The sequence below is a fragment of the Lepidochelys kempii genome, chromosome 2 (genome assembly GCF_965140285.1).
Source record: "Lepidochelys kempii isolate rLepKem1 chromosome 2, rLepKem1.hap1, whole genome shotgun sequence".
NCBI classification, from domain to species: domain Eukaryota; kingdom Metazoa; phylum Chordata; order Testudines; family Cheloniidae; genus Lepidochelys; species Lepidochelys kempii.
The window spans coordinates 3,203,518-3,221,149 of NC_136381.1; the positions used below are offsets into that span (position 1 = coordinate 3,203,518).

At 49.3% G+C, this 17,632-nt stretch overlaps 1 protein-coding gene across 2 annotated transcripts; it reads right to left on the bottom strand.

Moving 5' to 3' along the window:
• Positions 1-1,974: 1,974 nt before the first annotated feature.
• Positions 1,975-17,476, bottom strand: LOC140905829 (fucolectin-3). 2 transcript variants are annotated; one of them, XM_073329327.2, is made up of 5 exons: positions 17,217-17,476; positions 8,723-9,576; positions 3,851-4,011; positions 2,871-3,168; positions 1,975-2,183 (listed from the first exon to the last, which is right to left on the bottom strand). In XM_073329327.2, exons 2-5 carry the CDS (start codon positions 9,061-9,063, stop codon positions 2,027-2,029), a joined length of 957 nt encoding a protein of 318 aa, XP_073185428.1. In that variant the 5' UTR covers positions 9,064-9,576; positions 17,217-17,476; the 3' UTR covers positions 1,975-2,026. The 2 variants fall into 2 exon arrangements, with proteins under 2 accessions (XP_073185428.1, XP_073185427.1); XM_073329326.2 differs by lacking the exon at positions 17,217-17,476 and having other exon boundaries at positions 8,723-10,114.
• Between the last annotated feature and the right edge of the window lie 156 nt (positions 17,477-17,632).

The following is a 17,632-nucleotide window of genomic DNA, read 5'->3' on the forward strand; positions in this document are numbered from 1 at the left end:
GACCTGAGTTGATCACAGGATGACTATGAGCTGCCAATGTGAGGCGACCATGAAAAAGGAGAATGCAGTCCGAGGATGTATCAGGCGAGGTGTTTTCAGTAGAGACAGGGAAGTGTTAGTACATTATACAAGGCACTGGTGAGCCCTCATCTGCAACACTGTGTGCAGCTCTGGTCTCCCACATTTAAGAAGGATGAATTCAAACTGGAACAGGTGCAGAGAAGGGCTACTAGGATGATCCGAGGAATGGCAAACCTGTCTTATGAGAGGAGACTCAAGAGCTTGGCTTGTTTAGCCGAACCAAAAGAAGGCTGAGGGGAGATCTGCTTGCTCTCTGTAAATACATCAGAGGGATAAATACCAGGGAGGGAGAGGAGTTATTTATGTTAAGCACCAATGTGGACACAAGACCAAAGGGATATAAACTGGCCAGCAACAAGTTTAGGCTTGAAATTAGACGAAGGTTTCTAACCATCAGAGGAGTGAAGTTCTGGAGCAGCCTCCCAAGGGGAGCAGTCAGGGTAAAAAAACCTAACTGGCTTCAAGGCTGCGCTTGATATGTTTACGGAGGGGATGGTACGATGGGACTGCCTGCAATGGCGTGTCGCCGATCTGCGACTGCTAGCAGCAAATACCTCCAACGGCTGGTGATGGGATGCTAGCCGGGGAGGGCTCTGAGTTACGATGACAGAGATTCTTTCCCAGGTGTCTGTCTGGTGGGTCTTGCCCACATGCTCAGGGTCTAACTGGCCATATTTGGGATTGGGAAGGAATTTTCCCCTGAGTCATATTGGCAGAGACCCTGGGGATTTTTCACCTTTCTCTGCGGCATGGGGCATGGGTCACTTGCAGGTTTAAACAAGTGTAAATGGTGGATTTTCTGTAAGGTGTTGTCTTCAGATCATGATGTGAGGACGTCAGTAACTCAGCCAGAGGTTAGGGGTTTGTTACAGGAGTGGGTGGGTGAGGGTCTGTGGCCTGCAATGTGCAGAATGTCAGACTAGATGATCATGCTGGTCCCTTCTGACCTTTAAGCCTATGAGTCTACAGAAAGTCAATGTCTCCTTTGGCCATTTGCCCACAGCAGAGTCACAATACAAAGTGCCACGAATGTCTGGGTCTGCTCAGCAAACACGGCTCTCTGGGATAGCAGGAGGCTGGGGGGCAGGATTGAGGGGCATCGGCCGAGCCGTGGGGGAGGACGCCAGGATGATGACAGCAGACGTACATCAAACTGTTATGACGGGAACTTGGCCGCATTCCTCCACACGTTAATAGTCACCTTGCTGCCCAGGCTCGGGGCTGGACACCGCTTTGTTGCCACTGCCTGGCTCACGTTTACTGTGCACGATATATGGGTGAAATTCAGCCCTGGCATAAGCGGCTGCACAGCAGAGTTGTGCCCAATTGCACCTGCCGGGAATCTGGCCCCATGTCAGCTGACAGCTCTGCTCTTCCAACCTCCTGGGGCTCCTCAGGGTCAGAAGCGTCCCAGAAGGGGCCAAGCAGCTGCAGAGTTCGTGGATGGGCAGGCCAAAGCCAGCCCCGCTCTGCTGATGGCCCAGGACTAGCAATGACAGCAGGGCAGCTGGAGTTGTGGGGAGAGCTGTTAAGGAGCGTTGGGTTGATGGGGGAATGGAGAACAGGTGCCTCAGCCCCAGATTGGGAGAAGGGGCAGGGGAGCCAGAGAGCGGGTTGTACTTAGGGGGTGAGCAAGCTGGGGAATGGGCACTGGGAGGAGGGAAGGGCCGGAAGCAGCAGCAGAAGAGCTGGATTAACCCAAAGCCATCTGGAGTTTGGACCTGAGGCCCCCGTGGCTCATGTGGGATCAGAACCACGTTGCTGTAGGGGCAGGGAAGGGGAGGGGAGACATGGCCAGAATGGCACGGGATGGAGACAAACGACAGGAGAGACGCAGGAAGGGACCAATGGAGTTTATCAGGTGAAAGCGGCTCATTTCTGCACCAACCTCCCTCTTCTCCTGCCCCCATGCTTCCCTCACCCTGGACTGTGTCACTCCTGCTTCCTAGCAGGCACCCATGGGGGTGCCGTAGACCTCAACCTCACACAGGGTGAGATACTCCTCCCTGTCCGGGATGGTGATGGTGACGTAACGGTCCTCCATCCCTTTACAGGAGATGTTGCTGAGGGATCCTGGTGCGGTGTCGGTGATGGTCCCGCAGCTGCAAAGAGCAGAAGACAAGAGCGAGAGGCTGAGATTAGGGAGCACAGGCGAGTTGGCAGCAGGACTGACGACCCTTTAACTCTGAGCCTGCAGAGCCCAATGCACGGAGTGAATGACAGACTGTAAGAGACGGTGTGTCCCTCTTCCCGTCACAACCCAACTCCGACTAGAAATAGGGTACGCATTTCATCAGTCAGGGTCATTAACTGAGGGAGCAGATAACTGAGGACACGGTGGATTCCCCTTCCCTTGGAGTCTTTAAATCAAGACTAGACAACTGTCTAATAGATACACTGCAGCTCACACTGAAATGATGGGCTCAGCATAGAATCACTCTGTGAAGTTTTCTGACCAGTGTGATACTGGAGGTCAGACTAAGTGATCGGAAAGGTCCCTTCAGGTCTTAGAAATCTATGGATCCTAGGAAAATCAGTTCCTGTTGACTTGGATGAGATAATTCTACACGAGGAGCAGCTCTGAGGGCAGAGAGAGAACATGCAGGGGGGCCTGGAGAGGTCGCTGTGCTCAGCGACATGCGGTTCCCTTCCAGCCAGGAGCTGAGAGCACCGCCAGCCCAGCGCCTCCAGCCCCAGGCAGCTCCGAGGGGAATAGACCTCGTCCTGGCCCCGGTGGCAATGAGACCCAACCCCTGGGTCTCACTCCAGAGCATGGGAAAGCAACTCACATGGGGTCGTCCTTGCCATGGCCAGCCTTGGAGTCTCCCACGTGGATCTGGGCCCCCTTGATTCTCTCCCCACAGCAGTCCTCCCTGTTCTTCACCATCACCGTGGAGACAGAATGCCGACAGTCCAAGTCCACGTTCCACCACGGCTCTGTCTCCTGCTCGGTGTGGGTGCAGGAGTCATCGTCCAAAATCCCATCGCATTTTCCATCCACAGCGTTCCCGGCCCCGGCTTTTACAGGCCCGTATTCCTTGAGACTGGAGGACTGAGTGGCCGGGCGTCCCAGCGCCAAGTTCTGAGCTGGAATCAAAGGGCGGGAAGAGGGGAAGTGGGACATGCCCATCGTTAGGGTACAGGGGCGCCCGAACAAGGAGGGGGCAGGGGAACATGGCTCTCCCATTTTTTACTGGCCATAAGGACTAGCAACGGGGGGAGGGGACGAAGTCTTGGGGGGGAAAGAGGCGGTGCAGGAGCAGGGACTCGGGGGAAGGGGTGGCATGAGGGTGGGGTCTTGGTTCAGCTGCTGGTGCCCCCCCCCACACACAGTTAGGAAGCTTCCGCCGCCTCTGCTAGGGGGGCTCTAGACACCCTTTATCCCACACGGAGCCAGAGCCATGTCCCAGCAGTGATACACAAACCAGCCTCTGCATGAGAGCCAGGTTCCTAGTGGGAGCCATCGCCCCAGGGGACAGGAGTGACAGCAGGTGAGTGCTGGGTTCTCAGCCCCGACTGAGCCTCTCAGCCCCCCCACGTCCCATACCCAGCTGGAGCTGGTCCCCCCAAGGCAGAGATGGGGCAAGATGTTCAGATGGAACCTCCCCCCTCTGCCCCTGCCAGCTGGAGCCCCTGCCCAGGTCAGCGGTGGGAAGGGAAGAGTGTCCCAGGGTTTCTGCTGTCTCACTAGGCAGAGGTTGGGGCAGAAGGGAATGGGGTAGAACATAAAAGGGAATAAGTTTCTATTCACATTGTGCCAGCTCCTTACCCACTGGTGATAGGGGACAGCCCTGAGCTATGACCTCAACCGCACACAGAGTGAGAATCCCCCTCCAGCCTGGGATGATGATGGTGACGTAGCGGCCCTTCAGCCCGTTGCAGGAGATGGTGCTGACGGATCCCAGTCTGGTGTCGGTGATGGTCCCGCACCTAAAAACAGAGCAGAAGCCAAGAAGACAAAACAAGATAGATGTATTCAGGTCAACAGGGCCTGATGAAATTCATCCTAGAGTTCTTAAGCAATCTCAGAACTATTAACGATTTGTTCAAGAACTTATGGAGGAAGGGTAAGGTCCCAGAGGAATGAAAAAGGATAAACATAGAACCTCTCTCTAAAAAGGGAAACAAGGAGGAGGTCAGGAATTCTAGATCAATCAGCCCAACTTCCATACCTGGAACGAGACAGGAAGAAATTATTGAACAATAAGTTTGTTCAAACCTAGAGGATAACAAAGTTATATTTTGTAGCCAGCATGGATTTGTTGAGAGCAAATCATGCCAAACTATCTAATTTCCTTCTTTGACATTGGTCTAGTACACAGGGGAAGTGGCAGATGTGATATATCTGGACTTCAGTGTGGCTTTTGACACAGTCCCATGTGACATTCTCACAAGCAAACTAGGGAAATGTGATCTAGAGGAAATTACTAGAGGGTGGGTGCACAACTGGTTGGAAAACCATACTCAATGAGTAGTTATTAATGTCAAACTGAGGGATGTTTCTCGGGGTTTCCCATAAGGGTCGTTCTGTTTTGAGTACTGTTCAATATTTTTATTAAGGACTTCGATGATGGAGTGGAGAGTGTGCTTATAAGATTTATGGGTGACACCAAGTTGGGAGGGAGCGCAAGCACTTTGGGGGAAAGGATTTGAATTCAAAATAACCCTGATACATTTGAGAACTGGTCTGAAATCAACAAGATTCAATTCAATAAAGACAAGGGCAAAGTACTGCCCGTAGGAAGGAAAAATCAAATGCACCACCACAAAAGGGGGCTTAGCTGGAGTACTGCTGGACAGGATCTGGAGTATCACGGATCCCAAACTGAATAGGACGTAAGAGTGTGATTTCATTGCAAAAAAAAGCAAATGTCATTCTAGGATGTACCAACAAAAGTGTTGTACGCAAGACATGGGAGGTAATTGTCCTGCTCTATTCAGGACTGGTGAGGCCTTAGCAGGAATACTGTATCTAGGGTCCTTCGGGTTTGGGTTTTATTTTGTTTAATTTTTCCCAGGTATTTATCTATGTTTATTATAACAACAAAAACAGGTGAAAAAGCGATGGAAAAAACTTAATTTTTCTGGATAAATATGGAGGTTTATTTTGGTGGATGGAAGGACTGGGGGAAAAAGGATGCCGTAGATGAATGCTTGGATGAACAGAATTCAACGTGGTTTGCTGCAGAACTAAAAGAGAACTCAAAACACAAGGCCACCTCCGAGTTTAAGAAAACAAGACCTCTCTGATCCGCAAATAAAACTTTTCATTTGAAAAAAACAGGGTTACTGTTGTCAACGTAGAGCTCTGACCCTATCAATACTGACATTTAATGATTGGGCCACACCATTTGCAGTGCATACACTCAACTTCATCCTTTTCTTCTATTGTTTTTTTTAAAAACTTTTGAATATTTCCTTGTATTCTGAAACGTATTCTGATACAGATTTTCGTTTTCTTCCCATTTTAGTGTCAAATCTTTAAACCGCTATCTGCTAATAGCTTGAAATGTGTACGTCGTGGGTGTGAGATTCATCAGTATGTTCAGATGCGCATGCCCTTCAGAGCTTGCGTGCGTGCCTGTTTGTTTATTAGGTGTATCTTCTGGACTAATACAGAGCCTTACTTCAACAGGCAGCTTTGTGTTATCGTCATACCTAGCACTTACGCAATGGATTGTATTTTCCTAATAAAACAAGGGTTTTTTATATACTTGAATGATACAAAAGTAAGGAGAAAAATCGGATAAAAATGGATAATGCTTTTTATAAAACCCACGATTTCTTCGGTAAAAATCAGTTTAAACTAAAAATAAAGGGGCTTAACTATATCGAATTCTGGGCACTGCACTTTAAGAAAGATGTGGACAAATTGGAGAAAGTCCAGCGGACAGTAACAAAAATGATGAGATGTTTAGACAACCTGACCTCTGAGGAAACGCTGAAAGAACAGGGTGTGTTTAGTATAGAGACGAGAAGGCTGATGGGGGTCATGATAACAGTCTTCAGACAGGACCCAGGTTGTGTCCCAGGGTAGCAGGCCCCTGAGGAGGTCAGGCACCCAGCCTCCCCGTGACAAGCTCTGCTAAGGAGAAGGAGCCAACCCAGATCCACCTGTGAGCAGTTAATTCCCTAGGTGGCTGGGTGGCTGTCAATTAGTTAAGGAAATCCTGGGCCTAATAAAGGGTTATGAGGGCTCAGTCACAACACACAGATCACAGAGGAAGCTCCTGAGGAGAAGGGCTTCTCAGGGGAGCTGGTTAGGGAGCGCCCCAGGAAAGGGAACCTAGGAAAGGTGTCCTGGATGGAAGAGATGCTAAAAGCGGGGAAATGCCAAGTCTGGAGGGAAAGCTGGTCATAGAGAAGGGACCTTTCCAGCCAATGGCAGGCGCTCCAGGTCGCAGAGGAACTACACGTCCTGCAGAGAAGAGTTGCAGTGATTTGACCTCATGGGGGCTGAATCCAGAGAGGGAACCCTTCCAAGGTGATGGCAGGAGGGTTGACTCCAGAGCAGGGACCCAGGTTGAGTGAGCCGTACAGGCAGGACCAGATTTCCAATTATGCACAGTAGACATGTGCCATGGGGCTCCGGCATTTTAGGGGTACCCAAGGTTGCCAAGTAGGCAATTTTCTACCCAATTGGGCTATTTTTAGCTGTCAGTTGCCAGGTTATTTTTAGTAGTTGTGAGTTGTGGTATTTTGGGCTATTTTGCTGCCCTGCTGACGCTGGCCACACTGCTCAGGAGTTCTCAAGAGGGAGGGAGCCTCTCCATCTGCCCCATCCCCTGCCAAGATGCCCCACACACCGCTGGTCTCATGTCGCGCCCTCTCCCCTTAGGTGACGTTTTCAGCATGCACAGAATTCTTGCCCGAGAGAAGTAGAATTTATTTCTTCTGCAGAAAATGTGCTCCAGTTCCACCATTCACCCTCCAGGGGTCGCTGTGGCTCCAGAACACCCTGAGCCGGCTGAGGCTGACTGGTCTGGCGGGTGGCAGCAAACAGCTGGCAGGCAGGTGTGTGTGTGGGGGGGGGGGGGGGCTTTTTTCCTCAGGTGACAAGTCACCGCAGCTTCCTTGGAGCCAGGTTAGGAGGCAGAGGGGGGCACACAGGGCTGCTGGTAGGGGGGTTCCAGGGCCACGTGGGGAGGGAGGAGGGGCGCTGAAGATGCTGTGCCTAGGGGCACGTAAGGTGTAAATCTTGCCCTGCTTACAGGTAAGGAGCCTGGATGAAGGAGATGGATGGAGTCAAGCGGGGCAGACAGGCGAAGGTTTACTCCCCTCCTCCCTCATCTAGGATTCGTGGGGATGAACGCTGGCTTGTGTACCGTGGTTTGGCCTTTGGTTAAATAAATTAGACCCCTGATGGGGCACTAATGTTCACTACATCCAGCCCTCACTGAATTCCCTGAAAGCCCACAAAGGGAAACAGAGGCAAGGACACAACCACAGTTCCGCACTCGGACTGTAAGAGGCGCTCCTGGGGCATGTGACCAGCAGACCAGGTTGTTACAAAGAGATCGGCGATCAATTGCTCTCCATGTCCACCAACAGTAGGACAAGAAGTAATCTCCTTAGTTTGGAGCAAGGAAGACTTAGATTAAATGTTAGGAAAACCTTTCTGGCTATAAAGACAGTTCAGTATTGGAATACGTCACTAAGGGAGGTTGTGGGATCCCCGTCACTGGAGGGGATTAAGAAGAGGTTACACTAACCCCTGCCAGGGATGCTCTAGGCCAGGGGTAGTCAATAGGTGGACCGCAGGCCAAATCTGGACCACCAGATACTTTTGAACACACCCCAGAAATCTTTTTATCGCCTTATTAGCATCATTTGTTTATTATTTTCTCTGGAGTCTGTATCTTGACTATACCTTGACCAGGAACTTTGGAACTTGACAAAAAATAATTGACTACCCCTGGTCTAGGTATATTTGGTCCTGCCTCAGCATTGGGGGACTCACTAGATGTCCTCTTGAGATCCCTTCCTGCCCTACATCTCTGTGTATCTATACAGGGTGAAGGGAACACTGTAAGAGATGCTGCCTGCCCTACTCCCCATCACAACCCAATTCAGACAAGAAATAAGGGTCACTGTTTTATCAGTCAGGGCCATTTACCACTGGAGCAAATGACTGAGGGACTCAGTGGATTCTCCTTCCCTTGAAGTCTTTATATCAACATTGGACATCTGTCTAACCGATGCACTATACCTCACAGAGAAATTGTGGGCTCGGTGCAGAATCCCTGTGTGAGGTTTTCTGGCCCGTGCAATACAGGAGGTCAGACTAGATGATTGGAAAGGTCCTTTCAGGCCTTAGAAATCTATGGATTTCAGAAAAATCTGTTCCTGTTGCCTTGGATGTGATGATCCTACCTGGGCAGGAACTGTGACGGCAGAGAGAGAATACGCAGGGGCCTGGAGGGATTGTTCTACCCTGGATTGCCCTGCAGCGGTCGCTGTGCTCAGTGACATGCGGTTCCCTTCCAGCCAGGAGCTGAGAGCACCGTCAGCCCAGCGCCCCCAGCCCCAGGCAGCTCCGAGGGGAATAGACCTCACCCTGGCCCCGGTGGCAATGAGACCCAACCCCTGTGACTGAGCTGGGAGGAGTCGTCTCACTCCAGAGCATGGGAAAGCAACTCACATGGGGTCGTCCTTGCCATGGCCAGCCTTGGAGTCTCCCACGTGGATCTGGGCCCCCTTGATTCTCTCCCCACAGCAGTCCTCCCTGTTCTTCACCATCACCGCGGAGACAGACCGAGGACTGCCCAAGTCCACCCTCCACCACGGCTCAGTCTCGCAGTCGATGTGGGTGCAGGAGCCATTGTCCCAAATCCCATTGTGGTTTCCATCCACGGCCTTTTCAGCCCTAGCTTTTTCAGGTCCATAATTCTTATATGTGGAGGACTGAGTGGCCGGGCACCGTAGCGCCAAGTTCCAAGCTGGAATCAGAGGGTGAGAAGAGGGGAGGTGGGACGTGCCCATCGCTAGGGGGGCTCCAGACCCCCTTTTATCCCACACGGAGCTGGAGTCAGAGCCACGTCACAGCAGTGACACACAAACCAGCCACTGCATGAGAGCCAGGTTCACAGTGGGAGCCATGGCCCCAGGGGACGGGAGTGACAGCAGGTGAGCGCTGGGTTCTCAGCCCAGGCTGAGCCCCTCTCAGCCCCCCACGTCCCATACCCAGCTGGAGCTGCTCCCCAAGGCAGGAATGGGGCAAGATGTTCAGATGGCGCCTCCCCCGTCTGCCCCTGCCAGCTGGAGCCCCTGCCCAGGTCAGTGGTGGGAAGGGAAGAGTCTCCCAGGGTTTCTGCTGTCTCACTCGGCAGAGGTTGGGGCCAAAGGGAATGGGGCAGAACATAAAAGGGAAGAAGTTTCCATTCAAGCTGTGCCAGCTCCTTATCCCCTGGTTGTGCGGTGCATTCCTGAGACACTCCAGTCCCTGCCAGGATCCCGATCACCATTAGTAGATGCCAGAGAAACTCCATCCTTGCACTGTCAACATAGAAAAGCACATGAATATTTTATTCAGAATAAACTACAGCCATAGCAAGTTTCAGATGAGCAGCTCATACATGCAGTGGGAGTTCTGCTGGAGGAGAAGGTATTTGTATTATTTGTATGTGTAGAGGCTTGTAGGGGCTTTGTGCTGGGAGAGAAGCTGAGTCCTGGTTAGGGGGCGGGGCTTCTCTGACTCGGGGTCCTATAAAGGGAGCCAGCCAGCCAGACAGGCCGTGGCACAGGAGCCAGCAAACAGAGCTGTAAACGGGAGTTTCAGTGGAGTTTGGATTGTTGGGGGTTTGTTTTCGCTGTGGGTGGTGGCGTTTTGGTGGGGTTTGTGTTTCCCAGACTAACAGGGTTTAGGTGGGAAGGCGATGACAGACACAGAGGCAGCAGTGGGAGTGACCCATGTCGTGGAAGACACAATGAGGATGACTGGATGTGGAAGCTGCGGCATGTATGTGATCCTGGAGGGGGCACCTGGTAAGAGTTTTGTCTGCATGAAATGCCGCCTGATAGACCTGATGGAGGAAAAGATCCGAGGATTGGAGATGCAGGTGGAAAGCCTGGTTGAGTTTAGAAGGGGGTTCGAGCAGATTGTGGAGCAAAGACATGAGGCAGCTGAAGGGAAAAGCTCAGACTTGCAGATGGAAGCAGGACTGAGGAATTCTGAGGGGAGACTGCTGGGTGAGGAAAGTGGACAATGAAAGCATGTGACTAAAAGAACCAGGCAGAGGAACAGACAGGCTAGTGAAGGAGAAATAAAGCTCAAGAATAGGTTTGCAGAGTTGGAAAATGAAGAAGGGGCTCAGCAGGTGGTCACTAAAGGTGGAAGGGCAAGGAAGAAGAGAAGAGCAGCTAGTCCTGTAGGAAAAGGGGAACAGTCAATGGAGACTACACCAAATATGAGCCACAGGAGGATACAGGACGGGTTGAAGAGGATTACAAGGGAGAATAGGAATGGAAAGAACTTGCAGCCAGAGGTAACAGGGGATAGACCGGAGAATCGCACCGTCACCAGGAAAAGGCAGGTCTACGTGATCCAGGACTCCTTACTGAGAAGAATAGACAGGCCTATAACTAGAGCTGATCCAGAGAACAGAAGGGTGCTGTCTTCCAGGTGCTAAGATACGGGATGTGGACCTGAGGCTGAAGAGGATCCTAACAGGAGCCGGAAAGAATCCACTGATTGTCCTTCAGGTGGGAACAAATGATACGGCTAGATTCTCGCTGGAAAGTATCAAGGGAGACTATGCCAGGCTGGGGAAGACGCTTAAGGAAATTGAGGCTCAGGTGATCTTCAGTGGGATTCTGCCTGTTCCTAGAGAAGGACAACAAAGGTGTGACAAGATTATGATGATCAACAGATGGCTTAGGCAGTGGTGCTATAAGGAGGGCTTTGGGATGTATGGCCACTGGGAGGCATTTATGGACAGAGGACAGTTCTCTCGGGATAGACTTCATCTGAGTAGGGAAGGAAATAGACTTCTAGGATGGAGGCTGGCACAACTGATTAAGAGAGCTTTAAACTAGGAATTTGGGGGAGATGGTTGAGAGATGTCCAGGTAATCTTCACGCCCGATTTTAGCATTCAGAGGGAAGAAAACAAAAGTAAGAAAGGGTACAGCCATGGTAGGAGAATGGACATAAGGAGGAAGGGCAGTGTGGATACCAGTCTAATAGGTCATACTGGCTGTAGAATGACCGTGCCTAATCGGGTACAGAATGTGAGCGAGGCCAAACAGCAAAAATTAAGATGTTTGTACACGAATGTGAGGAGCCTGGGTAACAAAATGGAGGAACTAGAGCTACTGGTGCAGGAAGCAAGTAATAATAATCGGGCTCAGATTTTCCTAGGTGCGATAGCTGATGGATTCCTTCATCAAGTAGCTGCTGAACCTACTAGAGGGGATGCCATTTTAGATTTGGTTTTAGTGAGTAGTGAGGACCTCATAGAAGAAATCAGAGAGGTGATTAAGAAAAAGCAGAATGCCTACAAGGAGTGGAAGATGGGAGGGATCAGCAAGGAAAGTTACCTTATTGAAGTTAGAACATGTAGGGATAAAGTGAGAAAGGCCAAAAACCATGTAGAGTTGGACCTTGCAAAGGAAATTAAAACCAATAGTAAAAGGTTCTATAGCCATGTAAATAAGAAGAAAACAAAGAAAGAAGAAGTGGGACCGCTAAACACTGAGGCTGGAGTGGAGGTCAAGGATAATCTAGGCATGGCCCAATATCTAAACAAATACTTTGCCTCAGTTTTTAATGAGGCTAATGAGGAGCTTAGGGATAATGGCAGGATGACAAATGGGAATGAGGATATGGAGGTAGATATTACCACATTTGAGATAGAAGCCAAACTCAAGCAGCTTAATGGGACTAAATCGGGGGGGCCCAGATAATCTTCATCCAAGAATATTAAAGGAACTGGCACATGAAATTGCAAGCCCATTAGCAAGAATTTTTAATGAATCTGTAAACTCAGGGGTTGTACCCTATGACTGGAGAATTGCTAACATAGTTCCTATCTTTAAGAAAGGGAAAAAAAAGTGATCCGGGTAACTACAGGCCTGTTAGTTTGACATCTGTAGTATGCAAGGTCTTGGAAAAAATGTTGAAGGAGAAAGTAGTTAAGGACATTGAGGTCAATGGTAAATGGGACAAAATACGACATGGTTTTACAAAAGGTAGATCGTGCCAAACCAACCTGATCTCCTTCTTTGAGACAGTAACAGATTTTTTAGACAAAGGAAATGCAGTGAATCTAATTTACCTCAATTTCAGTAAGGCGTTTGATACCGTGCAACATGGGGAATTATTAGTTAAATTGGAAAAGATGGGGATCAATATGAAAATTGAAAGGAATTGGTTAAAGGGGAGACTACAGCGGGTCCTACTGAAAGGTGAACTGTCAGGCCGGAGGTAGGTTACTAGTGGCATTCCTCAGGGGTCGGTTTTGGGACCAATCTTATTGAATCTTTTTATTACTGACCTTGGCACAAAAAGCGGGAGTGTGCTAATAAAGTGTGTGGATGACACAAAGCTGGGAGGTATTGCCAGTACAGAGAAGGACCAGGATATCATACGGGAAGATCTGGATGACCTTGTAAACTGGAGTAATAGTAATAGGATGAAATTTAATAGTGAAAAGTGCGAACTCATGCATTTAGGGATTAATAACAAGAATTTTTGTTATAAACTGGGGACTCATCAGCTGGAAGTAATGGAGGAGGAGAAGGACCTTGGAGTATTGGTTGATCACAGGATGACTATGAGCCGCCAATGTGATATGGCCGTGAAAAAAGCTAATGCACTCTTGGGATGCATCAGGCGAGGTATTTCCTGTAAAGATAAGGAGGTGTTAGTACCGTTATACAAGGCACTGGTGAGCCCTCATCTGGAATACTGTGTGCAGTTCTGGTCTCCCACGTTTAAGAAGGATGAATTCAAACTGGAACAGGTACAGAGAAGGGCTACTAGGATGATCCGAGGAATGGAAAATTTGTCTTATGAAAGGAGACTCAAGGAGCTTGGCTTGTTTAGCCTAACCAAAAGAAGGTTGAGGGGAGACATGATTGCTTTCTATAAATATATCAGAGGGATAAATACTAGGGAGGGAGAGGAATTATTTAAGCTCAGTACCAACGTGGACACAAGAACAAATGGATATAAACTGGCCATCAGGAAGTTTAGACTTGAAATTAGATGAAGGTTTCAAACCATCAGAGGAGTGAAGTTCTGGAACAGCCTTCCAAGGGGAGCAGTGGGGGCAAAAGACATATCTGGCTTCAAGACTAAGCTTGATAAGTTTATGAAGGCGATGATAGGATGGGATAGCCTAATTTTGGCATTTAATTGATCTTTGACTATTAGCGGTAAAGATGTCCAATGGCCTATGATGGGCTGTTAGATGGGTGGGATCTGAGTTACTACAGAGAATTCTTTCCTGTGTGTCTGGCTGGTGAGTCTTGCCCACATGCTCAGGGTTCAGCTGATCGCCATATTTGGGGTCAGGAAGGAATTTTCCTCCAGGGCAGATTGGAAGAGGCCCTGGGGGGTTATCGCCTTCCTCTGCAGAGTGGGGCACGGGTCACTTGCTGGAGGATTCTCTGCACCTTGAAGTCTTTAAACCATGATTTGAGGACTTCAATAGCTCAGACATAGGTTAGGGGTTTATTACAGGAGTGGGTGGGTGAGATTCTGTGGCCTGCGTTGTGCAGGAGGTCAGACTAGACGAACATAATGGTCCCTTCTGACCTTAAGGTCTATGTATCTTATTCCAAGACACACCCTGCTATTGTCCTCCTCTTCAGATTCATTGCCATTTGCTGCAGAAAGAGCATTTGCATGACTTGGCTTTCCTTCTCCTCTGGAGGTGCTGCAGGCCCAGGATGCAAGGAAGGGCAACTTGAAATGGAGCCCTAAGCTCATCCCCAGGCTGAGCTTTTCCTGATGTGTCTAAAGGAGGAGTTTCCTCTCATGGCCCATCTCCTGTGACATTTGCAGTGAAACCAGCCCTCTGGATTGGAGGCTTGTCTTGTGCCAGCTAACTGGGCTGATTCTGATCCCACAGCAGGGGAGACCAAGGTGAGTGACGGGTGAACTTGGGTGACTGGTATTAAATGAGGATATTGATATAACAAGTATCCCAGAAACTTGGTGGAAATGATGATAACCAATGGCACATGGTCTTACTAGGGTACAAAATATATTGGAATGACAGAGTAGGACATGCTGGTATGGGAGTGGCCCTATATGTGAAAAAGCAGAGTGTTAAATATAGTAAAAATTTTAAATGATTTTTAAATTATTTTAAATGATTCTCAAGCTGTGCCATAGAATCTTTATGGATAGAAATTCCCTGCTTGAATAACAAGAACATATCAGTAGGAATATCCTACCGATCACCTGTCCAGAACGGTGATTGCGAAATGCTTCTTGAGATTTCAACTAACCCCATGTTGCCTGAGTACATGTCACTGCAGCCCCACAACCCATTTGCTGCTTTCTGCCCCCGCCCCCCGCACTGTAGCCCCAAGACCGGAGAAGCTCTGCTCCCACGCCACAGCAGAGAGTGAGAGCTTCACCAGACCTGGGGCCTAAGCGAGGGTCCAGGCACTGGGGCTTCCCCAGCCCCACCTGCCCAACGCTTTTCCCAGGGCTTCAGGCTTCCGCTACCCCATGGCAGATTTCTACTGGGGTGGGGTGCCTATTTTTCCAGGCTCCCCCAGTTGGCCGAGGCCCCTAGGCATAGGCCCTGCAGGCCCATTGGATAATCCGCCATTGGGCACAGCTGGAGCACCTAGCTCATTTCATAGAATCATAGAATATCAGGGTTGGAAGGGACCCCAGAAGGTCATCTAGTCCAACCCCCTGCTCAAAGCAGGACCAATTCCCAGTTAAATCTTATTTATTTTTATTTATTATTTATTTATTTATTTATTTATTTCAGCATCTAACGGAGAAAGCTGTGGGAGATATGAACTTGCTGCAGGTATTGGTCGATATGGTGACCTGATTCTACGCGGGAGAAGTCTGAAGGAGCATGAAGAAAGCCTCCTGGACACATTAGACCAGCTTGAAGGCTATGGACTGTCTTTTCCCAAAAGGTTAGCAGGTGAACAAGGGCTTAGGAGGAAAGCATGACGGTCAAACAAAAGGACCAATAGAAATGGACAGAGGTGAAGAGACGGGTTTGGGAATAAGAGTATTGCCCTCCCCTACCGCTTTTGGATTGACCAGGGCGGTACGGACATTTACTGTATCCAATGGCCCATTTACTTGCAATAGTGACACGCTCCATCACTGGGTCCCTAGGTGTGGTGGACGGTGGGGACCTTGGTTTGGCCTTCCCCTTCTCCCCCTGCAATGGATGGCTATTACAGGGTCCCTGTATGTTCTGGAACTGAAAGGTCATTAACATAGTTTTAATGTGGCGGTGAGAGTATTTGGGTTTTATTCAAATTCTTATTTTTTCTTTGTTTACAGGTGCTAATTTTTGCTCCAGTCAGCTTTCTTTGGGCAGACTGTGAGAATTTTATTTAACAGCTTCTTCCTGATTTTATTTAACTTTTCCTGGTTATGGCCTGGATTTTGCTTGGGCCACTGAGCTTCTTCACAAAGGCGACTCAGTGTTTCCCTAGGCATGCCCCCTCGTAGCAGCTGCTTTAAATCTGCCCATGTAGGGTTATAACAGTTTATAACAATTTGCAATTCCTCTTTGAATTTAACAGGGTCCTCTCTTATTTTTGGGAATTTTTTAAAGTAAATATACAATTCTGTAGCAGACCAAGGTGCATGAGCAGACACCGAGGTCTCATGACTTGAAGCACCAATGCCCGGGAATTGGCGCAAGGGGAACATTTCCTCAGTACGAGGAGTCACTGTCTGAGGGGTGAATGTAAGGGTCTTCTGTTGCTTAATATTTCTTGCCAGCTTAGTTGGATTTAAATTCTTTGCCAATTTTCTTTTTATCTCTTTTAATTGTGTTGTAAGTTTCTCCTGGGAGTCCTTGAGACTCCTTATTTGAGATTCACGGCACTGTTTTTCTGTTTCTCCATACCAATCAAAATATGCTTCCATTTGGCTTGGTCCGACATGGTTGGCAAGAAGGGCACCCCGGAGGTGTACAATCTTGTCAAGGTCGAAACTTCCCTCTACAGGAAACTGAAAACTGGAATTGTCTCTTGAGTACCAATTCCATTTTTTCAAAAACTTGCCAGTAGAGGGACTGTAATTAACATACATGTAATAGGCTGGGGTACCTTTTGGCGGGACAATGCTCCATTTAGACTCACTGGCCCCCATTCTGATGAACTAAACTATTACTGCACAGACACAGACAAAACACAAACCGTGTGCCCTTTTGGCAAGGCGGTGATTCCACACTGCCCCACTTTTTCTGGCGAGGTGATCGGTCTCCCAGTAGCCTTCCTGGTCCAGTCCCAGTACCTTTCTGTCGAGGCGGAGGCCACCTTGGACCACCGGCTCGCAGTACCTGGAGAACTTTCACTCAGGTCACTCACACCGGGAAGGCTTGTTTAGGGCGTCCACCACTGTCCTACGGCCCCGCTCCACAAAGAGTGTCTGCTGATGCCGCTTACTCTTGCATCAGTTGAGGCTTTCAGACCAGTTAGTGGCTCATCTCTCAACCGCCCCAGGCGGGAGCCAGACACAGGGGAGGAAAGAGGGTGCGGGAGCAGACCGTCTAAGGATGGAAGGGATGGGGTCACACACTCCTAGACCTGGACAGTCCCTTCTCTGGTCATGCCATGCAGAAACCGCCAGGGTCAGGGTCGTACTTTGACCCTTCTCGGTGCGGCCACAGGGCGTGCATTAGAAACAACTCTGGTCACGGACCATCTGGCCTTGCAGAGTGCTCTGGGCGTCTTCCTGTGACCCTCACTCACTCAACTCTTTCACACCGGCACACAAACCCAGGCCAGAGGCCTAACCAGCCACCTAGTGGCTCTTCCCGGGGAACTAAACCAGAGTCAGACAAACATAGAACGAAAGGGCATCAGGCCTGTCTGGCAACAGAAATAGTTCTTAGATCCAGCGCGTAACTCACCCAACCCAGAGCCTACGGGCAGTCTTCCACTGGAACCCCAATAGAGATTTAAAAGGTCTCTCACCTTTCAGATGGCTGGCCGGTGTCCAGTGGGGAATGGTCCACGGTCCTCCAGTCCTGGTGATTCGTCGTGGATCCCGGACAAGCCCTCAAATTGTGGTGGAAAATTAACCATGCGTTGTGTTTGAAATCAGAAATCGCCTGAGGCTCATATCTTTATTCAAGTATACGTATACAGGGAGACGGGTTTCAGAGTAGCAGCCGTGTTAGTTTGTATTCGCAAAAAGAAAAGGAGTACTTGTGGCACCTTAGAGACTAACCAATTTATCTGAGCATGAGCTTTAGTCTTTAAGGTGCCACAAGTACTCCTTTTCTTTTTGCATATACAGGGAGAGTGAGCCATAGTTGCTCTGCATAAGCAGAAAATACAGGAGTTTATATAGCTGAAAACTACAATTTGTTAAGCACATTTCCTTTAAC

Excerpts from the sequence above, each read along its gene's own strand:
- LOC140905829 (XM_073329327.2), bottom strand. The coding sequence starts at position 9,063 with ATGGGCACGTCCCACCTCCCCTCTTCTCACCCTCTGATTCCAGCTTGG. Across the intron at positions 4,012-8,722 it reads CATGGCAAGGACGACCCCAT|GTGCGGGACCATCACCGACA; the intron begins GTGAGTTGCTTT and ends CTCTGTTTTTAG. Across the intron at positions 2,184-2,870 it reads CATGGCAAGGACGACCCCAT|CTGCGGGACCATCACCGACA; the intron begins GTGAGTTGCTTT and ends TGCTCTTTGCAG.